This window comes from Pararge aegeria, chromosome 18 (assembly GCF_905163445.1).
Source record: "Pararge aegeria chromosome 18, ilParAegt1.1, whole genome shotgun sequence".
Classification (NCBI taxonomy): domain Eukaryota; kingdom Metazoa; phylum Arthropoda; class Insecta; order Lepidoptera; family Nymphalidae; genus Pararge; species Pararge aegeria.
Genome location: NC_053197.1, coordinates 16,656,251 through 16,674,264, shown reverse-complemented (window position 1 = coordinate 16,674,264; position 18,014 = coordinate 16,656,251). Strand labels below are relative to the sequence as shown.

The window sequence follows — 18,014 nt, the reverse complement described above, 5'->3', positions numbered from 1 at the left end:
ACCATTTTCAGATAGGTTGACAACCACTGGCTTATAAAGTTTAACTTAAGAGCGTGCTAGTATTGACAAATCTTCGTTCTAAAAATTAGAACTAGAATTTAGTTTAGCTAGTTTATGGTATGCTCACTAGCACGCCTATTTCTAAACAAGTGTGTCAGTACCTCACCTTATATTACACAACCATTTTGTAAGATCATCTACCAACCTGTTTAGTTTTAAATTCATAAGTGGCACCGGATCTTACGCCTTGCTAAGTTCCATTGTGCAAGTAACATTCAAATAATGTTGTGAAAACTAGAGCCTTGCATGGAAGCTGCAAATTGCATAGAATTATCAACTTGTAGGCACAACGCATAACTGGCGTTTAGTGTTATGCAAATGGCACTTGAAAGATATAAGCAATGGCACAAAAACAAGGTGTAAGATCTGGATTCTATTTTACAATGTAAGTTACTTGAGCTGGAAAACGTGACTTATTTTCATTCCTCCTTTTGTGCTAGAAAACACCGCATGTTAGATGCTTTAGACTACTAAACACTACACACAACAATTGCAGCACACCAAGCACGATACACACGGCAACTTTTTTTAATTATTACATCAGCGTCGACATTAAGGAACAGGAAGTATTTGTAGGCATTATTCAAAATTTGTCCAATTTGACTACCAACTCAAATAAATGAGTGATAGATATTGGCACTGTACAAAGGCTCTTTGCTCGCACTCACTTAAGGTAGTTTCTGAACGGACCATTTATATTCAGGCATAAAAGGGATATTCAAAATAAGAATAATGATATAGTAGTAAAAAAGTGAGAAAGATTGACAAATCTGGCGTTGTCAGTGAAAGATAAACAGCTGAGATGGCACATGCTACGTAATTAAACCCATAAAGTTCTTAATTATCTCATTATAAGCTGATAACAAAAATTTGGTAAATTGACTATTATTTAATCATAGTTTATTTAAGAAGTTTAGCTTCTATTAGTAGTGTGGTAAATAGGTAATTATTTTATCTTATAAATATTGGACTTATATTATATGTCCAATATTTTGGATCGTTGATGTTAGACGAAAAAAAGTTACCATGTTTTGTAATTCTTATAACAAATTGAAAAAACTGAGATCTACTGTGTAAAAACGACCAAATAATCTGCTGGCTAGGTGCTGCACTTAAGTATTTTACGAAAAGCCTTCCGGAACTCAGGGTTGAAGATTGTATAGATCACGGGATTGAGAAAGGAGTTGATGTAGCCTAGCCACGTGTTCAGGATGAAGACTGTGACTCCGGGGGAGAACTGAAGACCAAATTTACCACAAATGGCATCGAGCACGTTGCATGTAAAAAATGGGGTCCAACAGAAGAGGAATACACCTGTGAACAAATAAATAACTTACATTGCCAAGAAAAAAGAAGATATATATATTTTTAATTTGGCACTGTTCTGTTCTTTTGGAACACCTAAGAATTAAAGAAATTAAGTAAATATATGCGTATCTATCTTCACTACGTACAGACAAATGCTATTTCTAGTAATAAAGAAAGATTTATAGGGCTTGTCTATTCACGATATAATGTATTTTTTTTATTAATATTATTAAAAATTCATGAGATGACGGTTTACTATTCACTCCAGTGTTACGCGGGTAAAGTAAAAGTCAAATTTCATTCAGTTATATTTACGGTGGTCGGTGAAGGTTTGGTCACTCCAACAAATATAATTAAAGCAAAGATTTTTTTGCGTCACCTTTGTTAATGGCGACGGTCACGAATTTGACGTAGACGTAAAGTTTCTTATGTTATTGGAGTTGAATAAAAAAATTCCACCTCCCTTGTATCTTGCTCCAGTATTTTTTGACAAGTTTCTAACAACTAACTTTTTAACAAGAATCGTGAACAGAACGCAAACCATTTATGGCAAGTCTGAGAATTACTTCCAAAAACTTCACGCATTGGCAACTTTTTCTCAACTAGTGAGAAAATTCTGATACCTACGAGTACCTCGTTATTTTATGACACATATTTTTCCTGATAGAGAAATATAGAAAACTTCACCCTAGAAAAATATTAATGCAGATGCGTGAAAGTTTCTTGCTCAATAAGACAGACTATGTCCAGCAAATGTTGTTTACAGTGGCTTACTGTTTCATTAAACTATTTATTTAGAGTGAGATGCTACGGTGCCAGAGTAAAACATTTTAGAGAACATTCGTGACGTGTCACTGTTGCAACCTACGTTGAATTACCTTGCTGTTCTTTCGATTATACATAATAAAGCTGAGTGTTTCTTATGCAAAGAAGACCTAATTGAGAAATTATAACCATAATTTACTTGCGTTTGTAAATCGTGATTATCATATTAAATTTGTTTGATAATAAGGTTGTAGGGGTCTCCATCATTTCTAATGTCTTACCTAAAACAATAGCTAACGTCTTGGTAGCTTTTCTTTCTTTCTTAGCTGATGATTTCTCTCTTTTCTTTTTACTAGCTTTATTAGCTTTGTATATGGTAAATCTTGCAGTGGCTGCGCTTGCTTTTCTTTCTTTTTTACACGTTGACCCATCGCGGATGTCAAAGTGGCTGGACCGAAGGTCATCATCTGATCGGAAGGCGATTGAAGCATTTCTGTAACCAAATTAAGTTTTATTAAGTGCATTGACTAAATGTTAGACCAGTGTCAGAATGAAAAGGAATTCGTATAAACCAATTTCTTTCATTCCGATTTTGGTTTAGGTGTTTGTTTAAAATTGTATGTAAGTCTCAGCAAATTATATTCTTCTACACTTAAATTATATTTGTGACTAATTATGAACAGATGCATGGAGTATATTTTTAAACAAATAAATATTTATAATTCCTACTTTAAAAGTGTCACACTCCACTTTTAGATTTCATTAATGCCCACCTACCCACCTTACCTTGAATCTGAATCAATTCTCTTCCCATTTTTCTTCCATCTAGATTCACAAGACATATTCTTCAAAACAGTAGCATCCTTCAGTGCAGGTGAGCCGGGAGGAGAGACGTGTTCTCTGATAGTATCTTCAAGGTTCGATGGGGCGTATCCGGAGTCATTATTGCCATTTGGGTCTGGAACTTGTTGTGATTTGAGGTTTTTCTTTGGTGGTCTAAAAAATATTTACGTTTCGTTTAGTAGTTTAGTTTAAAATTGAGCTAGAAATACAGAAAACGATTCTTAAGTTATTTCCAATTAAATTTTTTTTTTATTTTTTTTTTCAGTCTACCGGTGATCCTAGAGCGGGCAGTTACCTTGGCCAACGAATTAGTTTGGCCATCCAAAGGGGCAATGCTGCCAGCATCTTAGGAACTGTGCCTCGCTGCGGTGGTTTCGAGGACGTTTTAGATTTTATTTAGTTTTTAAATAGTTTATTTTAGGTTATATTTATATTTTAAAATTGTAAATATTAAAATTTTAAATTACTAAGTAACTTTAAAGTATACCATTTCAAACATAATTTTACTAAAAACACAACCGAATTGAGAATCTAAGTTTTGAAGACAGTCGTATCAAAAATCGCTTAAATATCTAATAGCTGCGGTGCTAATATTTTGTCTAAATTTTAGTAGATTCGAATACTACCCGATAGTTTATCGCCATGATCTGCCAGCGTAAATTAAGGTCAACCATATTATTATCGAAATAGCTTTTAGGATTAATTTGAATAATTTTAGAGCAATGGGTGCAAAGCTATTCGATATAATCATGTTCCAATTTAAGTTTAAAAATTTATATTTACAATAAGTTCCAAGATTAACTTAAAAATCCGCTAATACTTCATAAGTATATGGTTTAGCAAAAAAATTGTTATCTTATCAGCTAACCCCGTTACTACAAAACATGTTTGTACAATGTTTGTGTTTGTTACAATGTTTTGTCGTCTTCTTTCGTATGTCCAATTATTGATAGCAGATATAAAGGAAACATCGTGTTACTACTCACCTATTTTGTTTTTTAGTAAGGCCGTAAATAAATTTAATAAGTTAAGACCAAGCAATACATGGATCCAATGAGCTTATTAAGACAGTCAACGCACGCAGTTTGCAATTTGTTTTAGATTTTTCTGTGAACCTGTGTTGTAACAAAACTTACAAATACGTATACGGAACGGACAATTTGCAAATTGACTGACTATCAACTGTTATTCTTTGATTCTATGTTTTGATATGAATGTCAAAAACTCATTATTATTTTCGTACGACTTGTAGTTAATATCCATAAAAAATGAATAATCCTAATCCTACTTTCTTATTTTTTGATTTTCTTACTAAAATTATTTAGGTATGTACTTTTTAAATTTTTGATTTAAATTATTGTTGACATAGAAACAGCGATTTACGCTAATGATAGCAAGGTTTTGTTTTAAAATTGTCTAGGCGCACTGTTATGAAACGGGTACTCACTTGATCTTGACGTCAGTGAGTGAGGCGAGCATGAACTCAGTGGATTTGTCGTTGGGGATTACATGACAATCATCAGCGTCCGCTTCCAAGTCCACTGACCGCTTGTCGAAGCTGATGGGAAATCAATCAATATAATTAAGATGCTGTCTCTTTTTCGATGATAATACTTTCAATAGTGATTGTAATATGTAGTGTAATTTTAGTAGAATTTTGTGACATCGTCTTGATCTGGATATTGCTGCTCGCGGTGGTTTCGAAGTCGTTTTAGATATTTTTGGTAGATAGAATTCATTTGTTTATGAATCAAATTTTATAAATTTACTCAAATTAAAATAGTACAAAACATATCTATCAAAGTCTATACATACACACAATACATATTTAGAATAAAGGTTTTTCAATTGAGGAGTAGTAAGATTAAATAAATCTAAATCTGAGAAATTACTAGTATTACTTTTAGTAGCTCTATAAATAACGCTATTATTAAGAGCGTAACACCCAGACATTGAAAAACATTCATGTTCGTCACTTGAACATTTTCCAGTTGTGGGAATTGAATCCATCCAGTTGTGGGGATATGTATATAAAAGCATGTTAAGTATACAAATTCGAACTTGGCCAGCAGTGTTGACTACTGCCTAAAACGAAAATTCTATTAATTATTTTTTTTTATTACAGGCATGGCTTTAAAGCATGGCATACGTCGGAATAATACAGTGTATTCTAACACTTCAACTTACAACACCATTCAAGTATGTGAGCATGAACGCTACTGCGTAACTATTTCAACGTTATGACTTAGGGACTTACCCTAGGAAATTCACTTCACCTATTGGCTACTCAATAAAGTAAAGGTTGTCTACCTGTCTTCATGGTCATCTTCGTTGCTCCCAGAGCCAGTGTTCGTGGGCCGGTCATCCAGCGCTGTCTCCAACTGTCTCGTCTGCGCCACGTTCTCAATGACCACAGCTGCAGTGGCCCCCGTCAGTGTATCTCCCGACACTGGTGGCTTCTTTGCCGCCCGCTGCTTCTTAGCCCGGTTTCTTAGCGCCTTTCAAAGAAACCCAGGAATGTTAATGATCTACTCAACCTGCTTAGTTCAATCCTATCGAATGCACCATGTTGAATAATAGATTTATTTGGGTCTTCTGTGCTTTTAGACTAATCCAACGAGTTGGCGCAGCGGTGATCATTGGGAGGTTCCGGGTTTGATCCCAGCGAGGAATGGTAATTTATGTAATGAACAGTAATTTATTATTTCTTAATTTTCCCTGGTCTCGTCGTGTGAGCTGTGACCGTGGCTAGTTACCACCCTACTGACCTGGACGTGCCACCAAGCAATTTAGCGTTTCGGTACGATGCCGATTAGGGGTATGAAATTAGGTTTATGGGTTTAATATACCTGTCATACCCCTAAAAGATTGCATCATCACAGGTGATATTTCGGTAAAGGACTAACTAGTCTAGGCTAGTAAACAATACTATAATAATTAAAGTTGTTAATTTATTATTGGTGAAACTTTGCACGTCCGTCTTTAGCTAGACGGTTATAGAAAACATAGGCAACCGCTGTCAGATATACTTCAGCTTGCTTATTATAAGAAATGCATCTGTAGACTACAAAATGTCTACTACATGCCACATCTAAAAATGTTTTATCTTCTACCAAGATTTTCTTAGTATTTGGGAAATTGCCGCTGATTACCCGCTTGAATCGGAGAGCACTTTAAACCGTCTGTTTCCGTTATTATTATCAACATTTTATGGAAACCAGCGTACCTTAGAATTCTCAATAATGTCTTCAAAGTCTGTGTGACGATGATACAGCCTGGTGGACTGCAGCCTACATACTTCGCATTCTGAAATAGTAGTAGAATGGAAGCAGCCAGCCTCGCTCTCATCTCCCGCAAGATAGCAAAATGATTGTAAATGTTGATGTTGGAAAAGAGCAACTACTGAGTTTCTTGCCGGCTCTTCTCGGTAGAATCTGCTTTCCGAACCGGTGGTAGAGTCACACAAACATGCATACTTGACGTTTCAAAAGTGCTTATAAAGTAGGCCTACTTGAAATAAATGAATTTGAATTTGAATTTGAATTTGAATTTGAAACCCTTTCCCTGTAGTGGTACCAGTGAGTCTCTAATAATGAATCTTACCTTAAAAATATTATAATAGAGGAACATCATCATGATACAGGGGATGTAGAAGGAGCCCAGCGAGGAGTAGAGGACGTAGTTTTGGTTATTGAAGAGGCACTCCTGGAAGTTTCTGTCCGCCGTGTCGTTGAGGCCTAGCACGATGGGCGCACCGATAGCGGCAGACACCAGCCAAACCAGCACTATCGTGAACCACACACGGCGATTGTTTTTGTGCTTCGCGTACTTGATTGGTTGAGTGACAGCAATATACCTGTTAGACAATAACATTGACATTACGGATAAGGATTTCCGAATGAGGGTTGACGTCAAGCAACTAGTCGTTATAAATATGCAAAAACCAAAACAAAACCTAACCACACCAGAAGGCAATATATGTAGTGAAGTGTGGTGTCTTACGGGTGTCGTTAGAGGCAATTAAGAGAATATAATGGAGAATGTAAAGTAATTAAAATATCGCTTGCTTCAACGGTGAAGAAAAACATCGTGAGGAAACCAGCATGCCTGAGAGTTCTGAATAATGTTCTCAAAGGTGTGTGGAGGCCACAAATCCGCACTGGGCCAGCGTGTTAGACTACGGCCTTAATCCCTTCTCATTGTGGGAGAAGACCCGTGCTCTGTAGTGGGCCGGTAATGGGTTGATGTGATGTAATGAACGGAGCAGGAGTTTCCTTTGTGGTACTGCATCTATCAACTGCGATCACCAACCCGTCTGCCCAGCGTGGCGATAATGGGCAAATACCCCCGCTGGAGAGGCTTTTAGTCCAGCAGTAAACTGTCACAGGCTATTTATAATTGATGATTATTGACCCTACCTAACGGGCTAAGGTAAAAAAAGGCCGATGTAATTAGAAATGCCACCAGTCCTTGAAGAGATCGGTAAAATCAGTGGCGTGGCAAGCGTATCGAGTAAGTGTAGATCAGGGCAGGCTGTTGATATAAAATCAAAATTTAGCAACCTCCCTGACACTGTGATCAGATATACGGGTTCGAACCCGAATTCAATTCCGGACAGGGCATTTTGGCAATTTTATAATTTTTATGTAACTTTCGTCAGCTTTTTCTGGCTTCAGCCGTGAGAACCACCCAACTTACAAAAGACGTACCGTCAAGCGATTAAGCGTTCCGGTACAATTCCGCGTAAATACCCATTAGGGGTTTAATTTTACTTTCTTACCCCTAACTAGAGCTGTGTGAAAAAATATTTTACGAAACATAATATTTACAATGTCATTTCCGTTTTGGTGGTAAATAATTAATAGTTAAAAAAACTAAATAACACGCTTTGTATATAAAACTAAACTATTTCTATCCTTAAGTTTATTTTATAAAAATGATTGATGATATTTCTTAGTTATTCTTAAAGTATTATTTTTAAGAGAGGAAACTTAATCAGTAACCCCTTCAACATCAAATTTGTTAATACTAGAGAAATCGGCTAAAGATAATGGTTAAAAATTAAAATTAACATCATTCTTGCCTTTTTGAGTTATAGATGTAAAGTATAAATAAACAAAAATCTTATTCTACAAATTAAAAAAATTAATAATCTTATCAAATTAGTGTAATGTTATCGGTCCTAGATATATCTACAAAGTTTGAACAAAAATCAGACGGTTTGAAGAGTGTCAAAATCAAGTCCAAAGGAGTCGTTTACAAGCACATCTCCGTCTCTCTTTGGTCGTTTCTTCATTACTGAAGATCTTGGTCCTGGTAAGAACTCAACTCGGAGTGGATAAATTGTCTCCATTGGCTTCTGTTGGAGGCAATTTTTGAAATTTGATAGAGAGAGCGAGAGAAAATTGATTTATTAAAATCTCTAAATACTAGTTCTTATGCGTCTTCGTAGAATTTGCTTTCCGAACGGGTGGATAAAAACAGAATAAGTGTATAAACAGAGAGTGCTTACAGCGTATGCCTACATGAAATAGGTCCAACTCACCTATCAACAGAAATAGCAACTAGATTAAATATGCTCGAAGTGGATGACGTGACGTCCATTGCGATGTACACGTCGCAGATGAACGCAGGCAGACCCCAGGACCCGTTCACCTGCAATCAAAATAACACTGTAAGACATCATTTTAAAGTCCTATTTACAGTAGCTCAAAAAACACGCCACGTTGTAGATAAACGCAGGCAGACCCCACAATCCGTTCAACTGCGATCAAAATTACACTGTAAGTCATCACGTTAAAGCCCTATTTACAATAGCTCAGGAAACAAATTGAAATCCAATAGGTAGGCAGGATCTCCAAATACCGTGATCAAATAAATCAACCCGATTTAAGTACCTAATTCCATCAACTTCTTTTAACAATTGGGAATATTCTTTTGTTGGATCTTTTCGAATCACATTCCTTATGGAAATTAATGTAATTTATTTAGGTTATTAAGATACTTTATCGACTTTTTAAAGATTATAAGAATAGTCTGTTGTGAATAATTGACATCACACTTGTGAAGGTTAGGTATCAATTAATTCAACCCAAACTAAAGTTATCCAAGCTTAGAATACTTCACGTGTGACAAGAACAAACAGGGCACTAAAGTGTATCAACGAGTGGAAGGTCACAAAATAACTAAAACTGGCACCGCAAAAACGGAAGCTAACCGGAACGGAATTATGCTAAACTAAAAAACATGGGCCCATATTTACCATCGATGGGATGCACATAAAATTAACTGACAAACCTTAGTATCTCGGAGAGATTGACAAAAGTTCTTAGACATCTGATACCAAGAAAAAGAGGACTAAGAGCTAGCAAAAAAAGGTTTTTAGCATTCGTTGCACATTTTGTTATGCTATATGGCACATCGGTATGGTTCCAAGAACATAAATAATGTGACATGCTAAGCAGAACGCAGCGGCGTTTGGCTATCCGAATCTTTGGTGCGTATCAAACAATATCTAAAGTAGCCATTCTGGTAGTTGCTAGATTAATACCCATACTTAGGTCGGCTAAAGGAACAACAAGGCTATATAAAAAACTTGAACACCAAAGCTCGATCTACATAGCCCTTCAATTCCTATGTTTATAAAATAATAAAACTTATCAGTCCGTAAGGATATAACACGTGAGATTAGGTTCGCTTAATAGATAACAATTTCATTTTGATTTTTCTTATTTGCAGATTGAGTTACAGTTGATTGTGTTGTAGTTGGTGGGAACTGTAGTATAATAGTGGTACAATAGTATGATAGTGCTACAATCGCCATCGATTGGCATGCAAATTGGATTTCTTAACAACTAAATATTTACAATGCTCATTTAATTAAATTATTATCTAGTATTTAAATCAAATTATAATAATATACAACAAATCTATTAATAAGTATAAGTTCTATAAAATGTCACATAAATATTCTTTAATATCATAATATCGCTTTTTAAGTAAGAACTCTTTAATTTTACTTTATTTTAATAATAGGTGCCCTATTGAAGATACTTTTGCCGTATGTACTACATATGTAGTTTATACCTCCTACGTTCGTTGTTAAAATATCTACGTAGTCAATCATTTGTTTTAACAAATACAAACACCTCATAAATATATCAACATGGACACGTGAGTATTTTAAACTTATCAAAGTATGGTTTACATGAATCGGTGTGGCTTAAATGGCATATGGATCTTACGCACTTCTTTTGACTCTTAAAATCTTTGTCTTATACGTATGAATTTCCCTAAATTAAGTTACAAAATAAACTTGATACCGTCTTAAAATATAACACTATTATCGAACTTGCTAAGGATTATAGCTTCTTTAGTTTTAAGTTTTAGAATATATTTAGATTACTAAAATAAACAAAAAAGGAATATTTGTTATTTTATTTATTCTTCGACCCGCTTTGGGATATAATTTTCTATGCTGTAGCGGCTTGCGTTCAATACCAAGACGATTAACTACCGTTTATCGATATCGATATTATCAAAAATTCTTTATTGAAAGTGTGAAAGTGAAATATTCCTGAAATTCTTTAAATAAAAACATTCTTAGTAGCAGTTATTGATAACATTAACAACTGAGGAACTCTAAGAACCCCAAGTAAATAGAAGAAAAAAGTTGTTGTATTCCTTGATGGCGGCAGTTGCTATACGGTACAAATAAAGTATCCGAACTCGTAAATTTGTGTAGGTACACCGGATACCAGTGACAAGTCACATCCACTAACATCCGGAATCTGGTGCTGTCGGACAGCCATTACGTGCGTCCATTGTCCGCCATCTTTTGTGTGTCCCGCGTTTTATTGCTTTCTTCCCAAAGGTAGATATTTGATTAAAGGACATGATGTGGTTACGATACGACATACATCCTTAACATTTTAAACTCCCGACGCTGTCTGTGGCAGCATAGCTCTCAAATGGGTGAACCGTGTTTAAAAGATGAATTAGTTTTATAAAAATCGGTCCAAGGTGGCCGCCGACACAAAATAATTATATTTCCCTCTACTCCAGCACTTTATGACTCCGAACTCCATTAGTTCATAGACTATTTGTGCTGATCATTTGTTTAGCTTTGCAACTACGGTCACTAATTGTTCTTTCGTAACTGTTCCCCTACGGATCTCCTCATTTCTAGTTTGAGCACGTTGGAATCCCTAAAACACTCTTGGTAACTTAAAACCAAGGGTACTTGGAGTATTACAAAGTGACGTGACTTATATTACACGTATGTGACATACACGTAAGTTTGTAAAATAAATTTCCGAACTCATTGCGACTATTTTAATGATGACATTATGCATGCATTAGGGTCTAAGAACGTTGTGATATGACGTGTAGGGTCACCATACTAAAACCTTTAGATTGCATCGTCTAACTGTTCATAAAGCTAATTTGTATCGCCTATTCTCACTTAAGCTTCGCTACTTGTTGAGTTTTGGTAATATTCTTATAGGGATCTTCTAATTTCTGATCAAAAACGTAAGTACCTCGCATCATAATTATTTCAATAAAATTATAACTATTAAGTTATTTTGAAATTATTTTGATGTAATTACATCCTATAAGGAGAAAGTTCTTTAAATAACAGCAGTTCAAAAGCTTATTAAAATTAAAATGTTCGTTGTTTTCCTTTGTAAATTGTATCCTGAAATAAAATGTTAATCTGATAAATAAATATACACATTACATTTGTACTCAAAACGAAATGTTAATAAAAGTGAGAAATAAATTAAACTCGAAGCTATTTGTAAGAGCACATACACAAATCGGATTCGTCATTCAACACGTGTGATCTTTGATCGAGCAAACATCACCTCAATGTAAACAAAATTTTGTTCCAATTTTCCAATTCAATGGGCGGGAAATAATGAAGAAGGTTATTTTGATTTTCTTCATCAGCGTAATGTATAATGTTAAAATGATGTGTCAATCATAGTATTTCATTTCTTCAGACAGCCAAGTGTAAAAGGACGCTCTTTTTTATAAAGTAACAATTGACGTACCAAGTAGATGGTTAAAGAAAATTCATCGAGACCAACAGAGCAGCTTTGCAGAACCACGCGCTTAAGACCGGAAATGCTGCTTGGCAACAGCAATGCTTCTTTGCGTCAGAAATAAGCATGGCGCGTGAAAAGCACTGCATCACAAATAGCATTTCGATACAAATTCTCTAAGCTGATACTCTTAAGAGGACGTGAAAAGGAACTGCTAGGGAAAATTTGATTTAAACGAGCAAGTGGTCTTCAAGAGATAAAAGTTCGTGCAGAACAGGGATCACTATGATAACCTAAAGTCAGTCATCATCATCATCATTTCAACCAATGGATGTCCTCTGCTGGACAAAGGTTTCTTTTAGGGAGTTCCACAACCCATGGTCCTGGGCCGCTTGCATCTCCCAGCGACTCGCCTGATATCATCTGTCCACCGCGTTGGGGTCTGACCTACGCTGTGTTTACCGGTGCGGGTTGGCCATTCCAGTGCTTTAAGACCGCAACGTCCCTCGGTTCTCCGAGTTATGTACCCTGCCCATTGCCAGTTCAGCTTCGCGACTCGCTGAGCTATGTCGGTAGCTCTAGTTCTTCTACGGATCTTCTCATTTCTTATTTGATCACGTAGAGATACTCGCAGCACATTCCATAGCCCGCTGAGTAACTCGGAGCCTTCTTATGAGGCCCATAGTTAGTGACCATGTCTCAGATACGGATCTGAGACGTGGTCGCTAAAGTCAGTACTTTTATGCAAATATGTAGTGCACAACTAATCGTGTCGCATTCCTTTTGTATTGATTTAAATCGTGATGTATAAACAGTGCGGAAGGCAACACTAATGTTTTCCTCGATACGTTATTTTGTTTGAGCAGGGCCGTTTATAGCTGAATTGTTTCAGTCCCTTTCTGTCCATTTGGAATATTTTCCCCTTTTTCCCATTTCAATATTATACTCTTTTGCCCATAGGTTTGATTTAAACCCCTCGGGCAAAACATTTCAAATAACTTCCCTATTTAATAAGGCAATTCTTAGAATAGCATTGTAAATATTTCATTTTCATCCTTTATCAATTTTGTGTTTATTTACGATTGTAAGTTGCATTGATCCAAATCGACACTGGAGGCGTCTGAGGCTTGAACTTGGCTGTAACCCTCCTTTTTCATTCTAAGCACCAATTGTACTTTCTTGCTAAGTATATGTTCATATCTCTGTAACTACTTTTTTTTCTTTGGTGTACAATGAAAGTAAATTCATTCATTCATTCACGTTAAGCCACCGACTAAAATAGATATTAGGAATACAGGAACTTTTTGATTCCCCAATGTACCTGATACATAACTGTGATTGCATCCTGGCTAGGATTCGCCTTCGGATCAGCCTCGCCTTAATCAATTAAATAACACTTGCTTTAACGGTGTAGGAAAACAACGTAAAGAAATGCATGTTGGAGAATCCTCCATACTCGTTCTCCAGGCCATGTAAAGTCTACCAATCCACACTTGGCCAACGTGGTGGACTACGGCCTAAACCCTTCTCGTAGTGTGAGGAGACCCGCACCTTGTAGTGGGCCGGTTATGGGTTGATATTTAAATGATTCGGCCCGATTAGGAATTTGGCATTGTTTACCCTTGCCTTGGAGAGTAAGGGAATCTGATGATCCTAGTTATTTCCAATAACATGTGATAAAAAGTACCAACCCCTATTTGGACTAATGTTATGGATCTAAGGTATCTGATTTGAGACCATTCTATCACAGAACAGTGACATACCGTGTATGGTGACAGCCTTATGTGGTCGACATTCAGACAACACGTACGAACGCTTTTTACTTACGTTCCTGATACCGCTTAGGTTTGGAAAGCTCGTCCGGAATCAGTGTTTCCTGCCACATACAACTTGAATACCTTAAAGGCAAGAGTGAATAGGCATTTTCGAAATAAGAACGCATAATTGCTATCCATCAGGCATTATAGTCTTCCAACGCAAGCATATTATGAAAACTAAGCTTAATTCGCTTACTCCGAGAGAAGCAAGAGAATCAGTATGGTGTCATAACTAATTTCTACAATCTTTATACTACAAACCAAACAAATCTTCGACTGTGTTCCCTCTACGCATGTTTCGCTTCGATTCCATAGCATCCTCAGAAGATGTTGACTTTCCAATGAATAATTGTTATTGCTCTTAACATGACGTGACCTTATCACATGTTAAGAGCAACAACAGTTATTCATCAACATTCTTAGGAGATGTTGACTTTGCAATGAATAATTGTTTTTTTTCTTCGCAATTATTCATTCGGCATTCCAGCAGCTTGGAACCCCAACGTCCATTGGTTCTCCGGCCTATGCCGCAGGAATATAATGCTGAGCCCACATGAAATAAATGTTTGTAGCGGTCTCCACATTGCAGAACGAGATGGCGCCACAAAAATCCTGCATCGCGCTAGCGAAGTTTTCACGAAGAATGCCTATATATACAACTTCCAAAAATGAATGTTGGGACCTCGGTCCCCGAGCACGACCACCCGCTCGGAGGAAGATCTTCCTATTGTTACGGTCGAGCGTATCACCATAGCTCCCGTACATGTTTATCGCACGTAATTTCATCACTAATATCGTTTTAAATCCCTAATAAATATTACATCCCCTTTGCGACCACCTATTGCAATGAACTACAGTTACTCCGTGCGTGGGTTCCATTACCGTAGCCTATTCTTTTTAATACAGCCAAGCTTTTTACCCTTTGAATTTGAAATAATACTGTCACGCGCGATATCCTACGTGGTCAGAATTACCACCCGTATTGGGTTACGTTACAGAAAATCAAATGACGACCCTATTCCTTTCAATTATGGCTGAAATTGGATTGTTTAAGAATGCCGAGCAATATGAAAATTGTATGTGACAACGGAGAGGTAGTTCATGATTCTATATTTTTATAATCGATAAAGAAATTCATTTTTATAGCTGAAAGTCTTGGTGATATACATACTAATATTATGAATGCGAAAGTGTGTTTGTTTATTTGTCCTTCCTTCACGCCCTAATAAAGCAATCACTATATAATATATAAATTTATATCGGTATTTTATTACTTATTATGTAAATGTAGTAGTTCATGTAAGTTTATTTTATTTTTGTAGCATACTTTATGCACTATCCACTTTCCACTTTTTTATCGGCTTTGCACGCTGAGGTTGCCTTTAAAAGTTCACTTTTAGTCATAAGGCTGCCTTTGCACACTAGCACTAAGTACTGTTATCCTTGTGTTTTTCCTATTGTGTTGCAATAAAGATTTTCTATTCTATTCTACATATTGAAAATCTATGTCGACAAATAATAGGTTACTTAATGTATGCAGTCTCAGGAACTATGCCTGGTCTGTATGTAACAGTGCCTATATTAAGAAGATACCAGGATTGTGCCAATAGTATATTGTTTAATGTCTTAAAACGGATACTTAGATATGTAAAGTATTATTTAAACTATAAGTTGATATACAAATGTGATAGTTCCTAAAAGCCTAGACTTTAAAAGGCTATTGTGATGCTGACTGACTGACTGGAGGTGACTTGAGAGACAGGAAATAAACTTCTGGCTTGTGTTTAATTTATTCCAACTGCTTGATTCCTTGGTGCTCAAAGAAGCAATGTTCTGTAAGTATTTCCTCTACAGAATCAGAGTATGTAGCATTAAGTATGGCAGCAAGTGAGTCTTGCTGGTTACAAAATGTATGCAATGATTTTAATATAGAATCAGAAACTATTCCAATATACTTTGACAACCAGTCTGCAATCAAGTTTGCTAGTACTACTTCTGTACAACCGCTCGAAACTTAACACACCACCCTTTTATATTCTCGTAATACCTCAAACGGAAGTAATCAAAACAATATCAATAATAAGTTCTAGAATAATTACATGACTATTTTTTATTGGTTTATTATTTAAATATATTAGTGCTAATAATAACGTGAACAAAATTATATTCATATTCTGTGCATGTTACAATCAAATGTCATTATCAATTATTATTAATTACTAGCTGTTGCCCTGTTGTCTGCGTTTGATTTTGTTTTTTGATGTGGCATTCGATTTAGTTGTAGTTCTAAAAAAATTTAAAGTATTCAGTATCGCTAAGACTTAAGCGAGGGGTTTGCTGCTGTCCGCTGAGAAGTTCTGTCCTCTATCTCCAATCAAAGTTTGGGCAAAATTAAACACATATTATAACCTCTATAGTACAAAGATAATTATTTAAATCGTTTATAATTTGTCGGAGTTATGGTATAAAATCGTCAAACAATTTCATTCCTTCTCCCTAAGGAACCGAGCTTAATGTCGGGATAAAAGGTATCCTATATTAATTCTGACATTTCCAAGAATATGTGTACAAAGTTTCATGAGGATCGGTTTAGTAGTTTTTGCGTGAAAGCGTAACAAACAAACTTACATTGACATTTATAATATTAGTAGGGATAGGGATATTTAACATGCATGTAAATAATTATGTTTACTTGATTTTTGTTGATAATTTAAAAGGACAGTATTTACTGTAATATTTAAAAATAGAAGGAAGTATGTTTCGAATTCTAAAGGAAAATGAATCCTGTAGCCGATGAATGTCTAATTGAGGGTTGGTAACACATGCCATGCCATGAAATCGATATAGGGAGTCATCATCCTCATCAGAAATCCACAATAGGTCCAATAAAGGGCAGGCCGTAGTCCACCACGCTGGACAAGTGCGGACTGGTAAGTTTTCCACGACTTTGAAAACGTTTTGGAGATTTCGCGGATATGCATGTCTTGCATTTCTTGTAACGTAACTCCGAAAAGTAAGAGGTGTCAAAGGGGAAGTCTAAGTCTTATAGGATATCACCGCTTCTAGCACCAAAAAAAAAACTTGGGTACTCGTGAAATCGCCGTCGTTTGGAGCTCAGTTCAAAAGCCAAAATTATCATCATTTTTGTCCGCGACAACTTAGTGCTACACTCTACCCCTTTAACAAAAGCAATTACATAAAGTACCCTGTCACTCCGTCCCATTAAGCTAGCGCAATTTTAATTAAACGCCCAATCCTGAATGTGAATACTTAATTTTGTTTTATTGGCGTCTTGGTTGCCTCTTGTGCAAACCTATACACACTTAGCCAACTTTCGATTCCAATTTGAATTCCAAGATGGGTTGTGCCGAGTGTAGTAGGAACTACGATTGCGGTGTACTGCGGTTCTTCCAAAGACTAGTTATTTTAGGTTATTGTTGTGTACAAATAAAGTCTATATTACGTATATTTATTTAAATTATCTATGTATTTGTATCTATACATTTTTTTGTTTATACTACAACAGTCTTGGCACTATCCCGTTCTCTTACTGTAAGTCCTGTCTACAAAGTTTGCCTGTAAGAGATTGCTTGCAGCAATAAAGCCGCCTTTGCATGTGTACATTGTTTAATGTACTCCCTACAGTTTCTTTTCCTGTATGTTATCCGTGCAATAAATTAGTGTTTCTTCTTCTTCTTCAATTCTTCTAACAGCTGACGCATCTGGTTACAAAGCGTAGATGCAGTTTACCTTAGCCTCGCTTTGCATTGGAGAGGTTAGAAAATAACTTGTAAATGAATTTAGTTCTTGTTCACACGGGCGTTTAATTAAAATGGTGCCAGCTTAATGGAATGGTGTGACAGGGCAATTTATGAAATTGGTTTTTGTTAGGTATTTTGTCGTTGACACAAAGTAGGGCGGATTTTTATGCACTCAAATAATGATGCGGCCTAGAAAAGCCATTTTGTGATAGCGTTTAAATTTACATGGCAAACCCCGTGTTGGTAATTAGCATAATTACAAGGTTCTGATTTCGATTCCTAGTATCAAATTGTTGAGTATTTGTTTATCGACTATGAAATTTACTGTACTAGATCCAAGTTCGAGAAGTCCATCGTGAATGGACCCATCTATTTCATTGCAAAATATATTTTATGAAACCGTTCACGTTCAT

At 36.0% G+C, this 18,014-nt stretch overlaps 1 protein-coding gene across 1 annotated transcript; it reads right to left on the bottom strand.

Moving 5' to 3' along the window:
* Window positions 1-1,159: 1,159 nt before the first annotated feature.
* LOC120631676 (dopamine D2-like receptor) lies at window positions 1,160-8,640 on the bottom strand. Its single transcript, XM_039901345.1, has 7 exons — window positions 8,522-8,640; window positions 6,580-6,832; window positions 5,287-5,474; window positions 4,424-4,534; window positions 2,920-3,129; window positions 2,415-2,626; window positions 1,160-1,374 (listed from the first exon to the last, which is right to left on the bottom strand). The coding sequence occupies exons 1-7, from the start codon at window positions 8,578-8,580 to the stop codon at window positions 1,160-1,162; spliced, it is 1,248 nt and encodes a 415-aa protein (XP_039757279.1). The 5' UTR covers window positions 8,581-8,640.
* Between the last annotated feature and the right edge of the window lie 9,374 nt (window positions 8,641-18,014).

Bases quoted from the DNA above. Each gene is read 5' to 3' on its own strand.
- LOC120631676 (XM_039901345.1), bottom strand. From the start codon at position 8,580: ATGGACGTCACGTCATCCACTTCGAGCATATTTAATCTAGTTGCTATT. The intron at 5,475-6,579 runs GTAAGATTCATT...TTTCTTTGAAAG, and splicing joins TCTATTATAATATTTTTAAG to GCGCTAAGAAACCGGGCTAA. The intron at 1,375-2,414 runs GTAAGACATTAG...ATTTGTTCACAG, and splicing joins GACGTTAGCTATTGTTTTAG to GTGTATTCCTCTTCTGTTGG.